At 43.0% G+C, this 16,764-nt stretch overlaps 1 protein-coding gene across 1 annotated transcript in view; it reads right to left on the reverse strand.

Annotated features, from left to right (window-relative positions):
* The window catches only part of LOC141105640 (alpha-2-macroglobulin-like), a 182,647-nt gene that overhangs the window by 9,010 nt on the left and 156,873 nt on the right, over positions 1–16,764 (reverse strand). Inside the window, exons 30-33 of the mRNA XM_073595611.1 lie at positions 13,822–14,037; positions 13,613–13,740; positions 13,013–13,103; positions 1,925–1,990 (exon numbers count right to left, since the gene is read on the reverse strand). Coding sequence (XP_073451712.1) covers positions 1,925–1,990; positions 13,013–13,103; positions 13,613–13,740; positions 13,822–14,037 — 501 coding nt within the window. The remainder of the gene's footprint in view (positions 1–1,924; positions 1,991–13,012; positions 13,104–13,612; positions 13,741–13,821; positions 14,038–16,764) is intronic.

Genomic DNA, 16,764 nt, shown 5'->3' on the forward strand with positions numbered 1-16,764 from the left:
TGTCCGCAGAAAATCTGACAACAATTGTCCGATGGAGCGTATAAACGGTCAGATTTTCCACCAACAGCCTGTCATCACACAATTCCTGACAGAAAATCTGATCGCGTGTACGAGGCTTTAGTCTGTAGGGTACAATATTGAATTGGCCCACGCTTTGCAGCTATAACAGCTTCAACTCTTCTGGGAATGCTGTCCGCAAGATTTAGGAGTGTGTCTATGGGAATGTTTGACCATTCTTCCAGAAGTGCATTTGTGAGGTCAGGCACTGATGTTGGATGAGAAGCCCTAGCTCACAGTCTCTGTTCTAATTTATCCCAAGGGTGTTCTATCAGATTGAGGTCAGGACTGTGCAGGCCAGTCAAGTTCCTCCACCCCAAACTCGCCTTTCCATGTCTTTATGGACCTTGCTTTGTGCACTCCTCCAAATCGGATGAATTAGAGTGCAGAGTGTGAGCCAGGCCTTCTCTCCAACATCAGTGCCTGACCTCACAAAAACTTTTGGATCAATGGTCAAACATTCCCATAAATGCTCCTAAACTTTGTGGACAGCCTTCCTGGAAGGGTTGACTGTTATAGCTGCAAAGGGTGGGCTGACCCAATATTGATCCATATGGACTAAGACTGGGATGCCATTAAAGAGATTTTAAACCTCCCTCTAATGTTTTTACCTATAGGTAAGGCTAGAATAAGGCTTATCTATAGGTACTGTAAAAATCTCCTAAACGAGCGCCGCTTAGGAGATATTTACTGTATACTGCGCCAATGAGGTCATCGGCACATGCGCTCTGAAGGAACTGCCACCCGTACCCTTTCTTAAGAAGTCGGTGCCGTGATCGGCGGCGGCGCCCACGCGCGGGAGTGACGTCATGCAGCTCCAGCCGGAGTCCATGGCCCCGGAAGGAAGATAGGCGAAGATTGATGTGGCCTGCAGCGGGGACGGCACAGGCTTCATTTGCAGGTAAGTGTCACATAATGTGCTAGTATGTGATACATACTAGCACATTATGCCTTTACTTTTCATGGAAGAAAAAAATGAAAAAAAAAAAAAACCCGGAGTTTACTTCCTCTTTAAAGTTCATGTTCATGTAAAGGCAGGTGTCCCAATACTCTTGGTAATATAGTGTGTGTATATAGTATACAGGCATATGCACATTCCTGTTGGTAAATTCAGAGATTCTTATAACATTCTTTGAACCATTTAGATAGATCCAGTGCCACCTTTAAATTATTTTACAGTTAAGGTGAGGCCATCCAATGCAAGTTTCTGCTGACTGCACAATGAAAGATAAGTGATTCAAATTGGATGCATTTGTATGTAGAACCAGTACAACACACACACACACCGTCCCAGTGCAATGAAAGAACTCCCAGTTCACAAATAATCCGATGGGAAGGCAACCAACTGGGAACATTTTTGGTTCCAACAGCAAGTAGAGAGCAGTATTCAGCTGAACTGACAGAGCCTAATTGAGAGGGGCAGAATGCGGCCTTGCCATCTTGTACCCAAGGAGGTAGATGTCCAGAGAAGTTGTGAGCCCTACATTTTCCCTCCTTGTCAGGAACCTTTCCCTGCCACTAGTTCTGTCCCTAGCAGATAAGGTACCTGTCCTTACTCTACCAACTCGCAAAATGTGTGCCAAACTTGGGAGCCAGGGCCTTAAAAAGGCTCTGCCTGATCTGAGATGGCTGCTAGAGTCACATGGAATGGTAGCATCCAATGGGATAGCTTCCCCAAGAAACCATAGAGAAACCATATTTCTCTTGACTTCCTCTCGAACTGCAACACTACTGCAGAAGATCGCCACCTGCAGTGGAGAATGTAAACTGCACCTGGCTACATGCATCCTCTCTGCAGCATGATTGTGATATACATCATATAGCTGCCATCTCAACTCAATAGGTAGATGAAAAAAGGCATTCAAACCTCATTCAGATATAAGGTGACCATGTCTGTCTGTATTTCACTTCTCTGTATCAGTCTGTCCTGCAGCTGTGAAAAAAAAAACATATCACATCTTAATATTCATATTATAATAACATAAAATGGTTAAAGTCTCCTGTTACCATTTGGTGATAGCGTTGGGTTAGTATTTGTCCTGATAGTTGGATCATAACAGTGAAATTAATCCTAAACTTACATTTCAGCCTAATGAACTTAGTTAAAGTGGACCTTTTCCCCTTCACAAAAATTGTCATCAGTATGTAGCACTGCACAACCTTTTCACCTCTTGTTGGCCATGCTTCGTATGACCTTACAATCATCTGCTTGAAGAAAAAAAATTCTCCCTAATATATCACGGAAAACTCATTTTTTTCAGCAAGGTAATATGGAAGATGAGGCACAAGATGACATTGGTGGCCAACTTATTCATTCTCCACTGAGCCATCAATGATATCATATGCCTCATCTTGCATATGCTTTGTGAGAAGAAAACGGGTAAGTGCTACCAACTTTATTAGTTTTAGTTAGTAGAATGTACTTTACAAGACAAGGCTTATATACATAACTTAAATTGTCAATTATATAAAAATAAAATTTGGGGTAGATTTCCTTTTTTTTTTTGCTTTTCTCCTCTTTGGTGGCTGTGGTCACGTCACTCAACTCCTGGCTTCTTATATCTAAAACAAATCAGATCTCTGTGTGAGGAATCTTCTTTGGCTAAAGATTATTTTTTTTTATTATGCCTATTTATTCCAGTCACCATAACCAGACTTAGTATGAAAAGTAAGTTGATAATTGAAAGCACAACAAACCACAATTGTTTATGACCAAAGTTTTCCAGATGTAGTACGTTTTATCATGGTCAAGAAGAAGATATCGCCTGAAGACACGGGGGGGGGGGGTGTATTATATCTTCCTGTCCTGCCTTGAGTGTCAAAATCCTCACCCATTGCTGAGAGAAGTGTATGTTCAGTACTTCTAAGCTTTCAATGCACAAAACAGGTTGGCCCACCCTTGCCCATTGCAGACTCCTTTTTCTAAGTTATGTATTAATTCATCATGGAAATATCCTTTGCTCTGCACATCAAAAAACTAGTAACAATCTTATAGTTACAACTTATTTATCAATGACATATCAATTATTTAAACAGGAGCTGCTGACTCAGGTTCTGGAGCACAGTGTGTCAAAATGACAAAAGTGAGAGGCTTCCAACAGAAGTGAGAAGCTCAAGAGCTATACTCTCTATTGACGTGTCCAAAGCATTCATTAGTGTTAAATGGAATTACCTGTGGTCGGCGTTCTCAGTACCACATCCGTGGAGCTATTTTTTCGCGACTCAGCTTCAACATATGGGCTGGGCATTGCACAATAGTGTTACCACTTAAAGTTCATGTGTCTTGTTAGCTTGCACCCCACACACTTCTTTTGGTAGAAGCACTAGAAGCAGGCTCACTAAAGGGGGAGGGTAACTGCCCCACGATACCTTTGCTATCGAAAGTGTGGAGCATACCACGGTCTTTGTTTCAGTATACAGGGCCTATAGAGTATACACCCACATGGGGTAATACAAATTTACCTGAGCTTGAGGGGCTGGAGAATTTCAATAATTGGAAACAAACGGAGGTGGTAAGATTGAAAATTGGGGATGGAGACAGTTCCACAAACTAGTCTTTAAACATAAGAGAATGGACTATCTCGGTACCAATAGAACAACATACAAATTTGAATAAAAAATATAATTTTATTAATACACAATAATAAAAAAACAGGACATCCAAACATAAATAAGAACATTGTGTTCAATATTCAAAACAGAACAATAGAAAATACAAGGGTGTCTATACAAGTATATTGCTGATACTGGTACCCATCTGTTTTTTCCCCCAGTTACCAAATGTATTTCGTATTAAATATGTGTTCCTTGTATGTTTGATCTTTATGTATAAATTGCTATTTCATTCTAGACATTATCCTCCTGATGAAGCGGTAGCATTCCGTGAAACATGTAGATGACCATATGTCCCGTGAGGACCCACTATACCTTCTGTCACCACCTCTGAACACATTAAGTATCAGCAATATACTTGTATAGACACCCTTGTATTTTATATTGTTCTGTTTTGAACATTGAACACAATGTTCTTATCTATGTTTGGATATCCTGTTTTTTGTAATGATGTATTAATAAAATTATATTTTTTATTCAAATATATATGTTGTTCTATTGGTACCGAGATAGTCCATTCTATTATCTTTGGAGACTAGCTTGGGGAACTGTCCCTGACCCCAATTTCCGATTCAGATTGGATGATGGTACCTCCCCTTTCCTGATTTTGTACTTTTCAGTTTAAGTTTTGAGGCTTTCTTGTTTTTTGAGGTAGTAAGTTTGTCACAATTATACTCTGAGGTGATGAAAGTGTTTCAGAAGCTGAGAGAGGAGCTTGAGCTTTCAAACAAATACTTATATCAATATTTACAGATAAGATATGCGCTGACAACTCATTTTAACCACTTAAGGACCGCCTAACGCCGATTTACGTCGGCAAAGCGGCACGGGCAGGCAAAATCACGTACATGTACGTGATTTGCCTTCCGCGGGTGGGGGGTCCGATCGGACCCCCCCGCGCCGCCCGAGGCAGTCCCGTTCTGTTCCCCGGCGATCCGAGATGAGGGGGAGGCCATCCGTTCGTGGCCCCCCCCTCGCGATCGCCGCCGGCCAATGGGAACATTCCTTTGCTGCTGTATGCTAAACAGCAGCAAAGGAAATGATGTCATCTCCCCTCAGCTCGGTATTCCGTTCCAGCGCCGAGGGGAGAAGACATCAATGTAAGTGCAGAACACACTACACACACAGTAGAACATGCCAGGCATACAAAACACCCCGATCCCCCCCCCGATCGCCCCCCGATCACCCCCCCAATCACCCCCCCCGTCACAAACTGACACCAGCAGGTTTTTTTTTTTTTTTTTCTGATTACTGCATAGTGTCAGTTTGTGACAGTTACAGTGTTGGGACAGTTAGTATTACCCCCCTTTAGGTCTAGGGTACCCCCCTAACCCCCCCTAATAAAGTTTTAACCCCTTGATCACCCCCTGTCACCAGTGTTGCTAAGCGATCATTTTTCTGATCGCTGTATTAGTGTCACTGGTGACGCTAGTTAGGGACGTAAATATTTAGGTTCGCCGTCAGCGTTTTATAGTGTCAGGGACCCCCATATACTACCTAATAAATGTTTTAACCCCTTGATTTCCCCCTAGTTAACCCTTTCACCACTGATCACCGTATAAACGTTACGGTTGACGCTGGTTAGTTCGTTTATTTTTTATAGTGTCAGGGCACCCGCTGTTTATTACCGAATAAAGGTTTAGCCCCCTGATCGCCCAGCGGTGATATGCGTCGCCCCAGGCAGCGTCAGATTAGCGTCAGTACCGCTAACACCCACGCACGCAGCATACGCCTCCCTTAGTGGTATATTATCTGATCGGATCAATATCTGATCCGATCAGATCTATACTAGCGTCCCCAGCAGTTTAGGGTTCCCAAAAACGCAGTGTTAGCGGGATCAGCCCAGATACCCGCTAGCACCTGCGTTTTGCCCCTCCGCCCGGCCCACCCAAGTGCAGTATCGATCGATCGCTGTCACTTACAAAACACTAAACGCATAACTGCAGCGTTCGCAGAGTCAGGCCTGATCCCTGCGATCGCTAACAGTTTTTTTGGTAGCATTTTGGTGAACTGGCAAGCAAGCACCAGGCAGCGTCAGGTTAGCGCCAGTAGCGCTAACACCCACGCACGCACCGTACACCTCCCTTAGTGGTATAGTATCTGATCGGATCAATATCTGATCCGATCAGATCTATACTAGCGTCCCCAGCAGTTTAGGGTTCCCAAAAACGCAGTGTTAGCGGGATCAGCCCAGATACCTGCTAGCACCTGCGTTTTGCCCCTCCGCCTGGCCCGGCCCACCCAAGTGCAGTATCGATCGATCACTGTCCCTTACAAAACACTAAACACATAACTGCAGCATTCGCAGAGTCAGGCCTGATCCCTGCGATCGCTAACAGTTTTTTTGGTAGCGTTTTGGTGAACTGGCAAGCACCAGCCCCAGGCAGCGTCAGGTTAGCGCCAGTACCGCTAACACCCACGCACGCAGCATACACCTCCCTTAGTGGTATAGTATCTGAATAGATCAATATCTGATCCGATCAGATCTATACTAGCGTCCCCAGCAGTTTAGGGTTCCCAAAAACGCAGTGTTAGCGGGATCAGCCCAGATACCTGCTAGCACCTGCGTTTTGCCCCTCCGCCCGGCCCAGCCCAGCCCACCCGATCGATCGATCGATCGATCACTGACACTTACAAAACACTAAACACATAACTGCAGCGTTCGCAGAGTCAGGCCTGATCCCTGCGATCGCTAACAGTTTTTTTGGTAGCGTTTTGGTGAACTGGCAAGCACCAGCGGCCTAGTACACCCCGGTCATAGTCAAACCAGCACTGCAGCAACACTTGGTGACGTGGCGAGTCCCATAAGTGCAGTTCAAGCTGGTGAGGTGGCAAGCACAAGTAGTGTCCCGCTGCCACCAAGAAGACAAACACAGGCCCGTCGTGCCCATAGTGCCCTTCCTGCTGCATTCGCCAATCCTAATTGGGAACCCACCACTTCTGCAGCGCCCGTACTTCCCCCATTCACATCCCCAATCAAATGCAGTCGGCTGCATGAGAGGCATTTTCTTTATGTCCTCCCGAGTACCCCTACCCAACGAACCCCCCCAAAAAAGATGTTGTGTCTGCAGGAAGCGCGGATATAGGCGTGACACCCGCTATTATTGTCCCTCCTGTCCTGACAATCCTGGTCTTTGCATTGGTGAATGTTTTGAACGCTACCATTCACTAGTTGAGTATTAGCGTAGGGTACAGCATTGCACAGACTAGGCACACTTTCACAGGGTCTCCCAAGATGCCATCGCATTTTGAGAGACCCGAACCTGGAACCGGTTACAGTTACAAAAGTTAGTTACAAAAAAAGTGTCAAAAAAAAATATATATATAAAATAAAAAAAAATAGTTGTCGTTTTATTGTTCTCTCTCTCTCTATTCTCTCTCTATTGTTCTGCTCTTTTTTACTGTATTCTATTCTGCAATGTTTTATTGTTATTTTGTTTTATCATGTTTGCTTTTTCAGGTATGCAATTTTTTATACTTTACCGTTTACTGTGCTTTATTGTTAACCATTTTTTTGTCTTCAGGTACGCCATTCACGACTTTGAGTGGTTATACCAGAATGATGCCTGCAGGTTTAGGTATCATCTTGGTATCATTCTTTTCAGCCAGCGGTCGGCTTTCATGTAAAAGCAATCCTAGCGGCTAATTAGCCTCTAGACTGCTTTTACAAGCCGTGGGAGGGAATGCCCCCCCCCACCGTCTTCCGTGTTTTTCTCTGGCTCTCCTGTCTCAACAGGGAACCTGAGAATGCAGCCGGTGATTCAGCCAGCTGACCATAGAGCTGATCAGAGACCAGAGTGGCTCCAAACATCTCTATGGCCTAAGAAACCGGAAGCTACGAGCATTTTATGACTTAGATTTCGCCGGATGTAAATAGCGCCATTGGGAAATTGGGGAAGCATTTTATCACACCGATCTTGGTGTGGTCAGATGCTTTGAGGGCAGAGGAGAGATCTAGGGTCTAATAGACCCCAATTTTTTCAAAAAAGAGTACCTGTCACTACCTATTGCTATCATAGGGGATATTTACATTCCCTGAGATAACAATAAAAATGATTAAAAAAAAAATATGAAAGGAACAGTTTAAAAATAAGATAAAAAAAGCAGAAAAATAATAAAGAAAAAAAAAAAAAAAAAAAAAGCACCCCTGTCGCCCCCTGCTCTCGCGCTAAGGCGAACGCAATCGGCGGTCTGTCGTCAAACGTAAACAGCAATTGCACCATGCATGTGAGGTATCACCGCGAAGGTCAGATCGAGGGCAGTAATTTTTGCAGTAGACCTCCTCTGTAGATCTAAATTGGTAACCTGTAAAGGCTTTTAAAGGCTTTTAAAAATGTATTCATTTTGTTGCCACTGCACGTTTGTGCGCAATTTTAAAGCATGTCATGTTTGGTATCCATGTACTCGGCCTAAGATCATCTTTTTTATTTCATCAAACATTTGGGCAATATAGTGTGTTTTAGTGCATTAAAATTTAAAAAAGTGTGTTTTTTCCCCAAAAAATGCGTTTGAAAAATCGCTGCGCAAATACTGTGTGAAAAAAAAAATGAAACACCCACCATTTTAATCTGTAGGGCATTTGCTTTAAAAAAATATATAATGTTTGGGGGTTCAAAGTAATTTTTTTGCAAAAAAAAAATAACTTTTTCATGTAAACAATAAGTGTCAGAAAGGGCTTTGTCTTCAAGTGGTTAGAAGAGTGGGTGATGTGTGACATAAGCTTCTAAATGTTGTGCATAAAATGCCAGGACAGTTCAAAACCCCCCCAAATGACCCCATTTTGGAAAGTAGACACCCCAAGCTATTTGCTGAGAGGCATGTCGAGTCCATGGAATATTTTATATTGCGACACAAGTTGCGGGAAAGAGACACATTTTTTTTTTTTTTTTTGCACAAAGTTGTCACTAAATGTTATATTGCTCAAACATGCCATGGGAATATGTGAAATTACACCCCAAAATACATTCTGCTGCTTCTCCTGAGTACGGGGATACCACATGTGTGAGACTTTTTGGGAGCCTAGCCACGTACGGGACCCCGAAAACCAAGCACCGCCTTCAGGCTTTCTAAGGGCGTGAATTTTTGATTTCACTCTTCACTGCCTATCACAGTTTCGGAGGCCATGGAAAGCCCAGGTGGCACAAACCCCCCCCAAATGACCCCATTTTGGAAAGTAGACACCACAAGCTATTTGCTGAGAGGTATAGTGAGTATTTTGCAGACCTCACTTTTTGTCACAAAGTTTTGAAAATTGAAAAAAGAAAAAAAAAATGTTTTTTCTTGTCTTTCTTCATTTTCAAAAACAAATGAGAGCTGCAAAATACTCACCATGCCTCTCAGCAAATAGCTTGGGGTGTCTACTTTCCAAAATGGGGTCATTTGGGGGGGTTTTGTGCCACCTGGGCATTCCATGGCCTCCGAAACTGTGATAGGTAGTGAGGAGTAAAATCAAAAATTTTCACCCTTAGAAATCCTGAAGGCGGTGATTGGTTTTCGGGGTCCCGTACGCGGCTAGGCTCCCAAAAAATCCCACACATGTGGTATCCCCATACTCAGGAGAAGCAGCTAAATGTATTTTGGGGTGCAATTCCACATATGCCCATGGCCTGTGTGAGCAATATATCATTTAGTGACAACTTTATGCAAAAAAAAAAAAAAAGTGTCACTTTCCTACAACTTGTGTCAAAATATAAAATATTCCATGGACTCAATATGCCTCTCAGCAAATAGCTTGGGGTGTCTACTTTCCAAAATGGGGTCATTTTGGGGGGTTTTGTGCCACCTGGGCATTCCATGGCCTCCGAAACTGTGATAGGTAGTGAGGAGTAAAATCAAAAATTTACACCCTTAGAAATCCTGAAGGTGGTGATTGGTTTTCGGGGCCCCGTACGCGGCTAGGCTCCCAAAAAGTCCCACACATGTGGTATCCCCATACTCAGGAGAAGCAGCTGAATGTATTTTGGGGTGCAATTCCACATAGGCCCATGGCCTGTGTGAGCAATATATCATTTAGTGACAACTTTTTGTAAATATTTTTTTTTTTTTTTTTTTGTCATTATTCAATCACTTGGGACAAAAAAAATAAATATTCAATGGGTTCAACATGCCTCTCAGCAATTTCCTTGGGGTGTCTACTTTCCAAAATGGGGTCACTTGGGGGGGTTTTGTACTGCCCTGCCATTTTAGCACCTCAAGAAATGACATAGGCAGTCATAAACTAAAAGCTGTGTAAATTACAGAAAATGTACCCTAGTTTGTAGACGCTATAACTTTTGCGTAAACCAATAAATATACGCTTATTGACATTTTTTTTACCAAAGACATGTGGCCAAATACATTTTGGCCTAAATGTATGACTAAAATTTAGTTTATTGGATTTTTTTTATAACAAAAAGTAGAAAATATCATTTTTTTTCAAAATTTTCGGTCTTTTTCCGTTTATAGCGCAAAAAATAAAAACCGCAGAGGTGATCAAATACCATCAAAAGAAAGCTCTATTTGTGGGAAGAAAAGGACACAAATTTTGTTTGGGTACAGCATTGCATGACCGCGCAATTAGCAGTTAAAGCGACGCAGTGCCAAATTGGAAAAAGACCTCTGGTCCTTAGGCAGCATAATGGTCCGGGGCTCAAGTGGTTAAGGATGTAAGGGTGGAATGGAGTAAAGCCCCTATATTAAAATCATTAGTAGACACCACATCTATAAAATGTTTGATATCAAAACTGAATAGGAACATACATTTAAAAGCATTAAAAAAAGATTTACAACTACCTAGTAAGTAATGGGAAAAAGATGTGGGGGAGATAAAAGAGGATCAGTGGTGCAGTATATTACAATCAATAGATCTACTATCTCCCTCAGTAGCCCAGAAATTGACACAATTGTATCCATCCATAGGGCGTATTATACACCAAAAAGACTATCATTGTTTGGGAGACGTCCAGATGCAGATTTGATCCATTTGCTCTGGAGGTGCCCCAAACTGCATAGATACTGGGAAGAGGTGATAGGTACAATAAGATCGGTATTTGGAATAAATTTGCAAATGGACCCTGTATTGTGTGTGTTGGGGTATATGGAACACCACATGGCCCCTCCACCCACAAAAATAGCTATATTAAGATGCCTTTATCAGGCTAAGAAATTGATTACCCGGAAATGGATAGATCCTCTGCCGTCAGTTAAATCAGCTTGGCTGAGAATGGTTAATAATATGATAATAAGAGAAAAGTTGGCCTATACAAGGAGGGGATGTGTAGCTAGATTTGAAAAGATTTGGAAGTTATGGATTGAATCCTTGGGATTGGCACCTGGAATTCAGCTCATATAAAATGATTGTTTTTATGTTTGATAATTTTATTTGTGTCTTTGGGGGCAGGGTTGTTGTTTTTGTTTTTTTTTCTATATAGAGTGATTATTTTTTATATTTATGTATATGGAAATTTTGTACATTGTAAAAGAAAAAATTGTTAAATAAAGATTGATTTTTTTTAAAAAATGTCTTGCTGACACTGTTGAAAGAATGGTTGCAGTAGGGAGAGAGCACAAGAAACCACCTCATTGGCAGCTGAAATTAAGTTTTTAGGTGTACACCTTATGCCCAGTTTCCTTAACTGTTAAAAAAAAATGACCATACACAAAATACACAAATCCCTGGACAGGCCATACTGTCAGGAAGATCCTGCCAGTAACGGGCGCCCTGTGCGTGCAGTTGCATGATCGCGTGCGCCTGTGCGCATGCACGGGCGCACACGTGTGTGTGCGCGCACGCGCACACCAGGCGGGCTATTTAAACTCAGCTGTCACACAGGGATCTTGCCGTCTTCTCTACAGCGTTACGTGTGTTGTTCCCTGAGAACCTGTTTTGTACTAATGACCCAGCTTGTCCCTGATTATCCTAGTTATCTGCCTGCATCTGATCCCGGCTTGTCTGCGACCATCCCTGTCTTCTGCCTGCATCCGACCCCAGCTTGTCTGTCCACTCTTCTGCCTGACCCTCTGGCTTATCCACAGTCCGCTTGGTTATCGATCTGGCTTGTCTGACTCTCCAGCCCAGTATACTGACTTCAGTTCCAGTCTGCTATCCAGTTCCAGTCTGCTGCACCAGTGTTCCAGTCTGCTATCCTGTGTTCCAGTCTGCTATTCTGTGTTCCAGTCTGCTATCTTGTGTTCCAGTTTGCTATCCTGTGTTCCAGTCTGCTATCCAGTTCCAGTCTGCTGCACCAGTGTTCCAGTCTGCTATCCTGTGTTCCAGTCTGCTATCCTGTGTTCCAGTCTGCTATCCTGTGTTCCAGTCTGCTATCCTATGTTCCAGTCTGCTATCCTGTGTTCCAGTCTGCTATCCGGTTCCAGTCTGCTGTGTGGTTCCAGTCTGCTGCACCAGTGTTCCAGTCTGCTATCCTGTGTTCCAGTCTGCTATCCGGTTCCAGTCTGCTGTGTGGTTCCAGTCTGCTTTACCAGTGTTCCAGTCTGCTATCCTGTGTTCCGGTCTGCCATCCGGTTCCAGTCTGCTGCACCAGTCTACTGATCCAGCTCCTTTCAGTTTCAAGTCTACCCTCCAGCTCAATCTGAAGTTCTACTGCACAGCGCTTCCTGAATTCCAGACCCACTTCCTGCTGTTGATCCTGCCAGGCACTCGTGCCACTCCTGACTCTTGTGCTTCCTGTATATCCTACCAGGGCCCTCGAGTCGGAGCCGCAAGAGAGGCCATCCCCTGCAAGTAGGGCTCGTCCACAAGGTACGTGACACATACAGACTCCATGTAGACAGATTCTCAGATAAGAAATGACTCCTAGAACAGGTGTAGTAATTCAGTGATGCTAACCAATGAGCCACCACCGTTCCCCACATTATTATAATTTGCTCTTGTACAATGGCCGTAAACTTTTTTCCTAAAGTGGTTGTAAATTTGAGTCATGGAATCTGTGCAAAGCACATACTGTATATCTGTAGTGTTTACTTGTCTCTCTCCAAAGCTCTAAATGTTGTTTCTCTCTGGTGCTTCGTTCCTCTGCTATCAGCATGAGAAGTTTTCTTGACACATGAGATAAATTTGTGTGTCGGGAGGGGGCTTGTCTATTCACAACACAGCTCTACTGTGTGGAGTGGGTGGGGGGGTATGCCTTTCCTCCAATCAGCTCTCACACTGTAACTGCAGTCTCTCTGCCCTCTCCTCTGTGCTTCTGACAGGGGAAGACTGCAGATAAATAAGTAAAACAAATGTGGGAGGGTTTGTTTAATCTCTGTGTATCACCTGAGGCTGTTCACTTCATTGGGTATATGTGAGGGTTTACAACCACTTTAATGTATGCTAATAGAATATTTTATCAGCAGCCAGCCTTACCTTCCTCACTGTACTCTTGATCGGAATGATTCCAGACAGCATCTTCACCTCTATAACAACCATATTCGTTCTTTCCCTGGTTCCAGTGTAACTGTGAAAGTAAAACATAAATAGATAAAATGCAGGGCTAGAATGAAATACCCTGTCATGCCCCTAATACTTTAGAATAATTTTCAGGTAAGTAGTTTCCAACAGCAGCAACACCCATCCGTAAGCAAGTGCCACACATTGAGTTAGCTATCAGCAATCATTTTTGTGTGTAATAACCTGGAGAGGAACCATACTAGGTTGATCTGTACACACTGGCTTCCTTTTAATAGTGCCCTCAACCCCCCAGGGTATTGGGGGGGTGCGTGCTCAGGTTCAGGGATCTCACCAAAAAGTCTCTGAGATCCCCTCTGTACAAGAAGTGAGACAAAATCTTTCCAACAGAAACACAGACACAAATACATCTTCAATTGAGTGAGTAAGAGTTAGACATTTTAAGAATGTTTTATTTATTGTACCATTCATCAACAAATTATGGTCACATTATACCCTCCAAGTTTTAACTGAACCCCCCCCCCCCCATGAATAATTGAAAACACTAATAAAACTCACGAAGCATCAATGTGAATCTCAAAATTTGTCACTGGATCCCCGAGACACTCTCTGTTTGAATGTGTTGTCACCTTTAATAAAAAGCTGGTGTCCCTTTTGGGTGGAGGGACATTGTATCTCAGGACTGCCTGTGTGGTGAGCAGAGAAAATCGAGTTTGAGAATGACTATACACAAGAAAAAAGAAGGCAGAGTGTTGGTTTCCTCTTACCTGTGCGAAAACACAGCCGTTCCCTGTGGCAGACAACGTGTAATCTCCTTTAACAGCCGGTAGTGATGCTTTCTGAAGGAGGAGGCGGTTGTTTTTGTCTACCTGGAACTTCTCCAGAAATCCTGAACTGGAACTGACAGTCATAGTCACATCGCCCTTATCACTAAATGTGAGCTCTGAATACTTGGCTAGAGCTTGGAGAGCCACAACTGTGTCCTACATAGATTAAGAAAATTATGTTTGTGAAGGTAGCAGATTTTGGATTGTGCTCAGTTCCTGCAACTAACATATTGTTTCTAAATAAAGGTCAGCCTTTTTAAACATTTGGTCTTTAAAAAAATGTTTCACTTTGGCCATTTAGGGCAAAGTTAAGGGTTCACTTGAAATCCTACCCGCCCACTGATACTCATCTTCGTAGTGATCCCCTACCATTTTGTTCATCTGACGGGGCCCATAGAAATACCAGGTTAATATTTAGGTATGAGGGAGCATTAGATCGTCAACCTAAAACACTGTAACGTGGGGTAGGAGAAATGGTCATTAACCCTGTGTAAGCTTTGACATTGACCTGCATATAGTTTACACAGAGATTAGACTTAGGGCTCCAACAGATGAAAAAAAACAGGGGGGAGCATAGAGAGAGAGTATAATGCCCTGTACACACGATCGGACATTGATCGGACGTTCCGACAACAAAATCCATACATTTTCTCCGACGGATGTTGGCTTAAACTTGTTTTGCATACACACGGTCACACAAAGTTGTCAGAAAATCCGATCGTTCTGAACACAGTGACATAAAACATGTACGTCGGGACTATAAACAGGGCACTAGCCAATAGCTTTCGTCTCTTAATTTTTTTTCTGAGCATGCGTGGCACTTTGTGCATCGGATTTGTGCACACACAATTGGAATTTCCGACAATGGATTTTGTTGTCAGAAAATTTTATAGCAAGCTCTCAAACTTTGTGTGTCCGAAATTCCGATGGAAAATGTGTGATGGAGCCCACACACGGTCAGATTTTCCGACAACACACTCCGATCACACATTTTCCGTCGGAAAATCCAACCGTGTGTATGGGGCATTAGTATTATAAATGGACAAAGTAACAGATTTTCTTTAAGATCTAAGAAAACCAACAAAAAATATAATAATGATCATACAGTACAAAAACTCCCCCACTAATCACAATGAAATTTCATCTCCATTTTCCCAGGTTTTGTTATTGTACACTCAGCTTTATGCCAAACAGTGGTGTTTCCAGACCACTGCTGGGTTTTTTTATATATTCCTATGAAAGATCCATTTTCACACTTGTAGATGTGTTTATATGGATACAAATCCCCACCAGAATTTTTTTAGGATGTTAGGAATTTTAAGTTTTACCTATTTCAGTTTACATTTGTATCTTAGGTTTTTGGTGCATACCGTAGTACAAGCTTTAGTATGCTGTTCTGATGCAAGGGGTTTCCATGGATATTAATCTGTCCTTTGCTCTCTTAATGCTCTTTTTAATGCAAGAAGCAGAAGGATGTACTTTGTACCTCAGGGTATGGAGGAGTATGTGACTCACCCACGGGAAAGCACTGGGCCTATCAGTGCTGTCACAGTGGAGCCAATAGCACTGTGGGAGTTAAGACACCATGACTTGTAGCTCATGTGAGGCTTTCTTTTCACTCCTTTCAAACATAAAAGGAAGGTAGGTATACAGTATCTCACAAAATTGAGTACACCCCTCACATTTTTGTAAATATTTTATTATATCTTTTCATGTGACAACACTGAAGAAATGACACTTTGCTACAATGTAAAGTAGTGAGTGTACAGCTTGTATAACAGTGTAAATTTGCTGTCCCCTCAAAATAACTCAACACACAGCCATTAGTGTCTAAACGGCTGGCAACAAAAGTGAACATGTCAAATTGGGACGAAAGTGTCAATATTTTGTGTGGCCACTATTATTTTCCAGCACTGCCTCAAAGGGGCTGTAAACCCTCGTGTTTTTTCACCTTAATACATCCTATGCATTAAGGTATAAAAACTTCTGACACTGACCAGCCCCCTGTGTCTATGCATGCAAATGCTGGACTCGGGAGCACACCCGCAATGTAACCCCCAGGGAGAGCACTTCTCCCAAGAGGTTTATTGATGTCAGGAGGAGCCGCAAGCGCCACCGGGGGACCCCAAAAGATGGTGATCGGGGTCACACTGTGCAAAACGAACTGCACAGTGGAGGTAAGTATGATATGTTTGTTATTTAAAGTTAAAAAAAACAAGGGTTTACAAGCACTTTAACCCTCTTGGGCATGGAGTTCACCAAAGCATCAAGCATCACAGGTTGCCACTGGAGTCCTCTTCCCCTCCTCGCGATGACGACATCACTGAGCCAGTGGATGTTAGAGACCTTGCGCTCTTCCACCTTCCATTTGAGGATGCCCCACAGATGCTCAATAGGGTTTAGGTCTGGAGACATGCTTGACCAGTCCATCACCTTTACCCTCAGTTTCTTTAGCAAGGCAGTTGTTATCTTTAAAGTGTGTTTGGGGTCGTTATCATGTTGGAATACTGCCCTACAGCCCACTCTCCAAAGGGAGGGGATCATGTTCTGCTTCAGTATGTCACAGTACATGTTGCCATTCCCTCAATGAACTGTAGCTCCCCAGTGCCGGCAGCACTCATGTAGCCCCAGACCATAACACTCCCACCACCATGCTTAACTGTAGGCAAGACACACTTGTCTTTGTACTCCTCACTTGGTTGCCGCCACACACGCTTGACACCATCTGAACCAAATAAGTTTATCTTGGTCTCATCAGACCACAGGACATGGTTCCAGTAATCCATGTCCTTAGTCTGCTTGTCTTCAGCAAACTGTTTACGGCTTTCTTGTGCATCATTTTTAGAAGAGGCTTCCTTCTGGGATGACAACAATGCAGATCAA

This window comes from Aquarana catesbeiana, linkage group LG08, assembly GCF_042186555.1.
Source record: "Aquarana catesbeiana isolate 2022-GZ linkage group LG08, ASM4218655v1, whole genome shotgun sequence".
In the NCBI taxonomy this organism is placed as follows: Eukaryota; Metazoa; Chordata; class Amphibia; order Anura; family Ranidae; genus Aquarana; species Aquarana catesbeiana.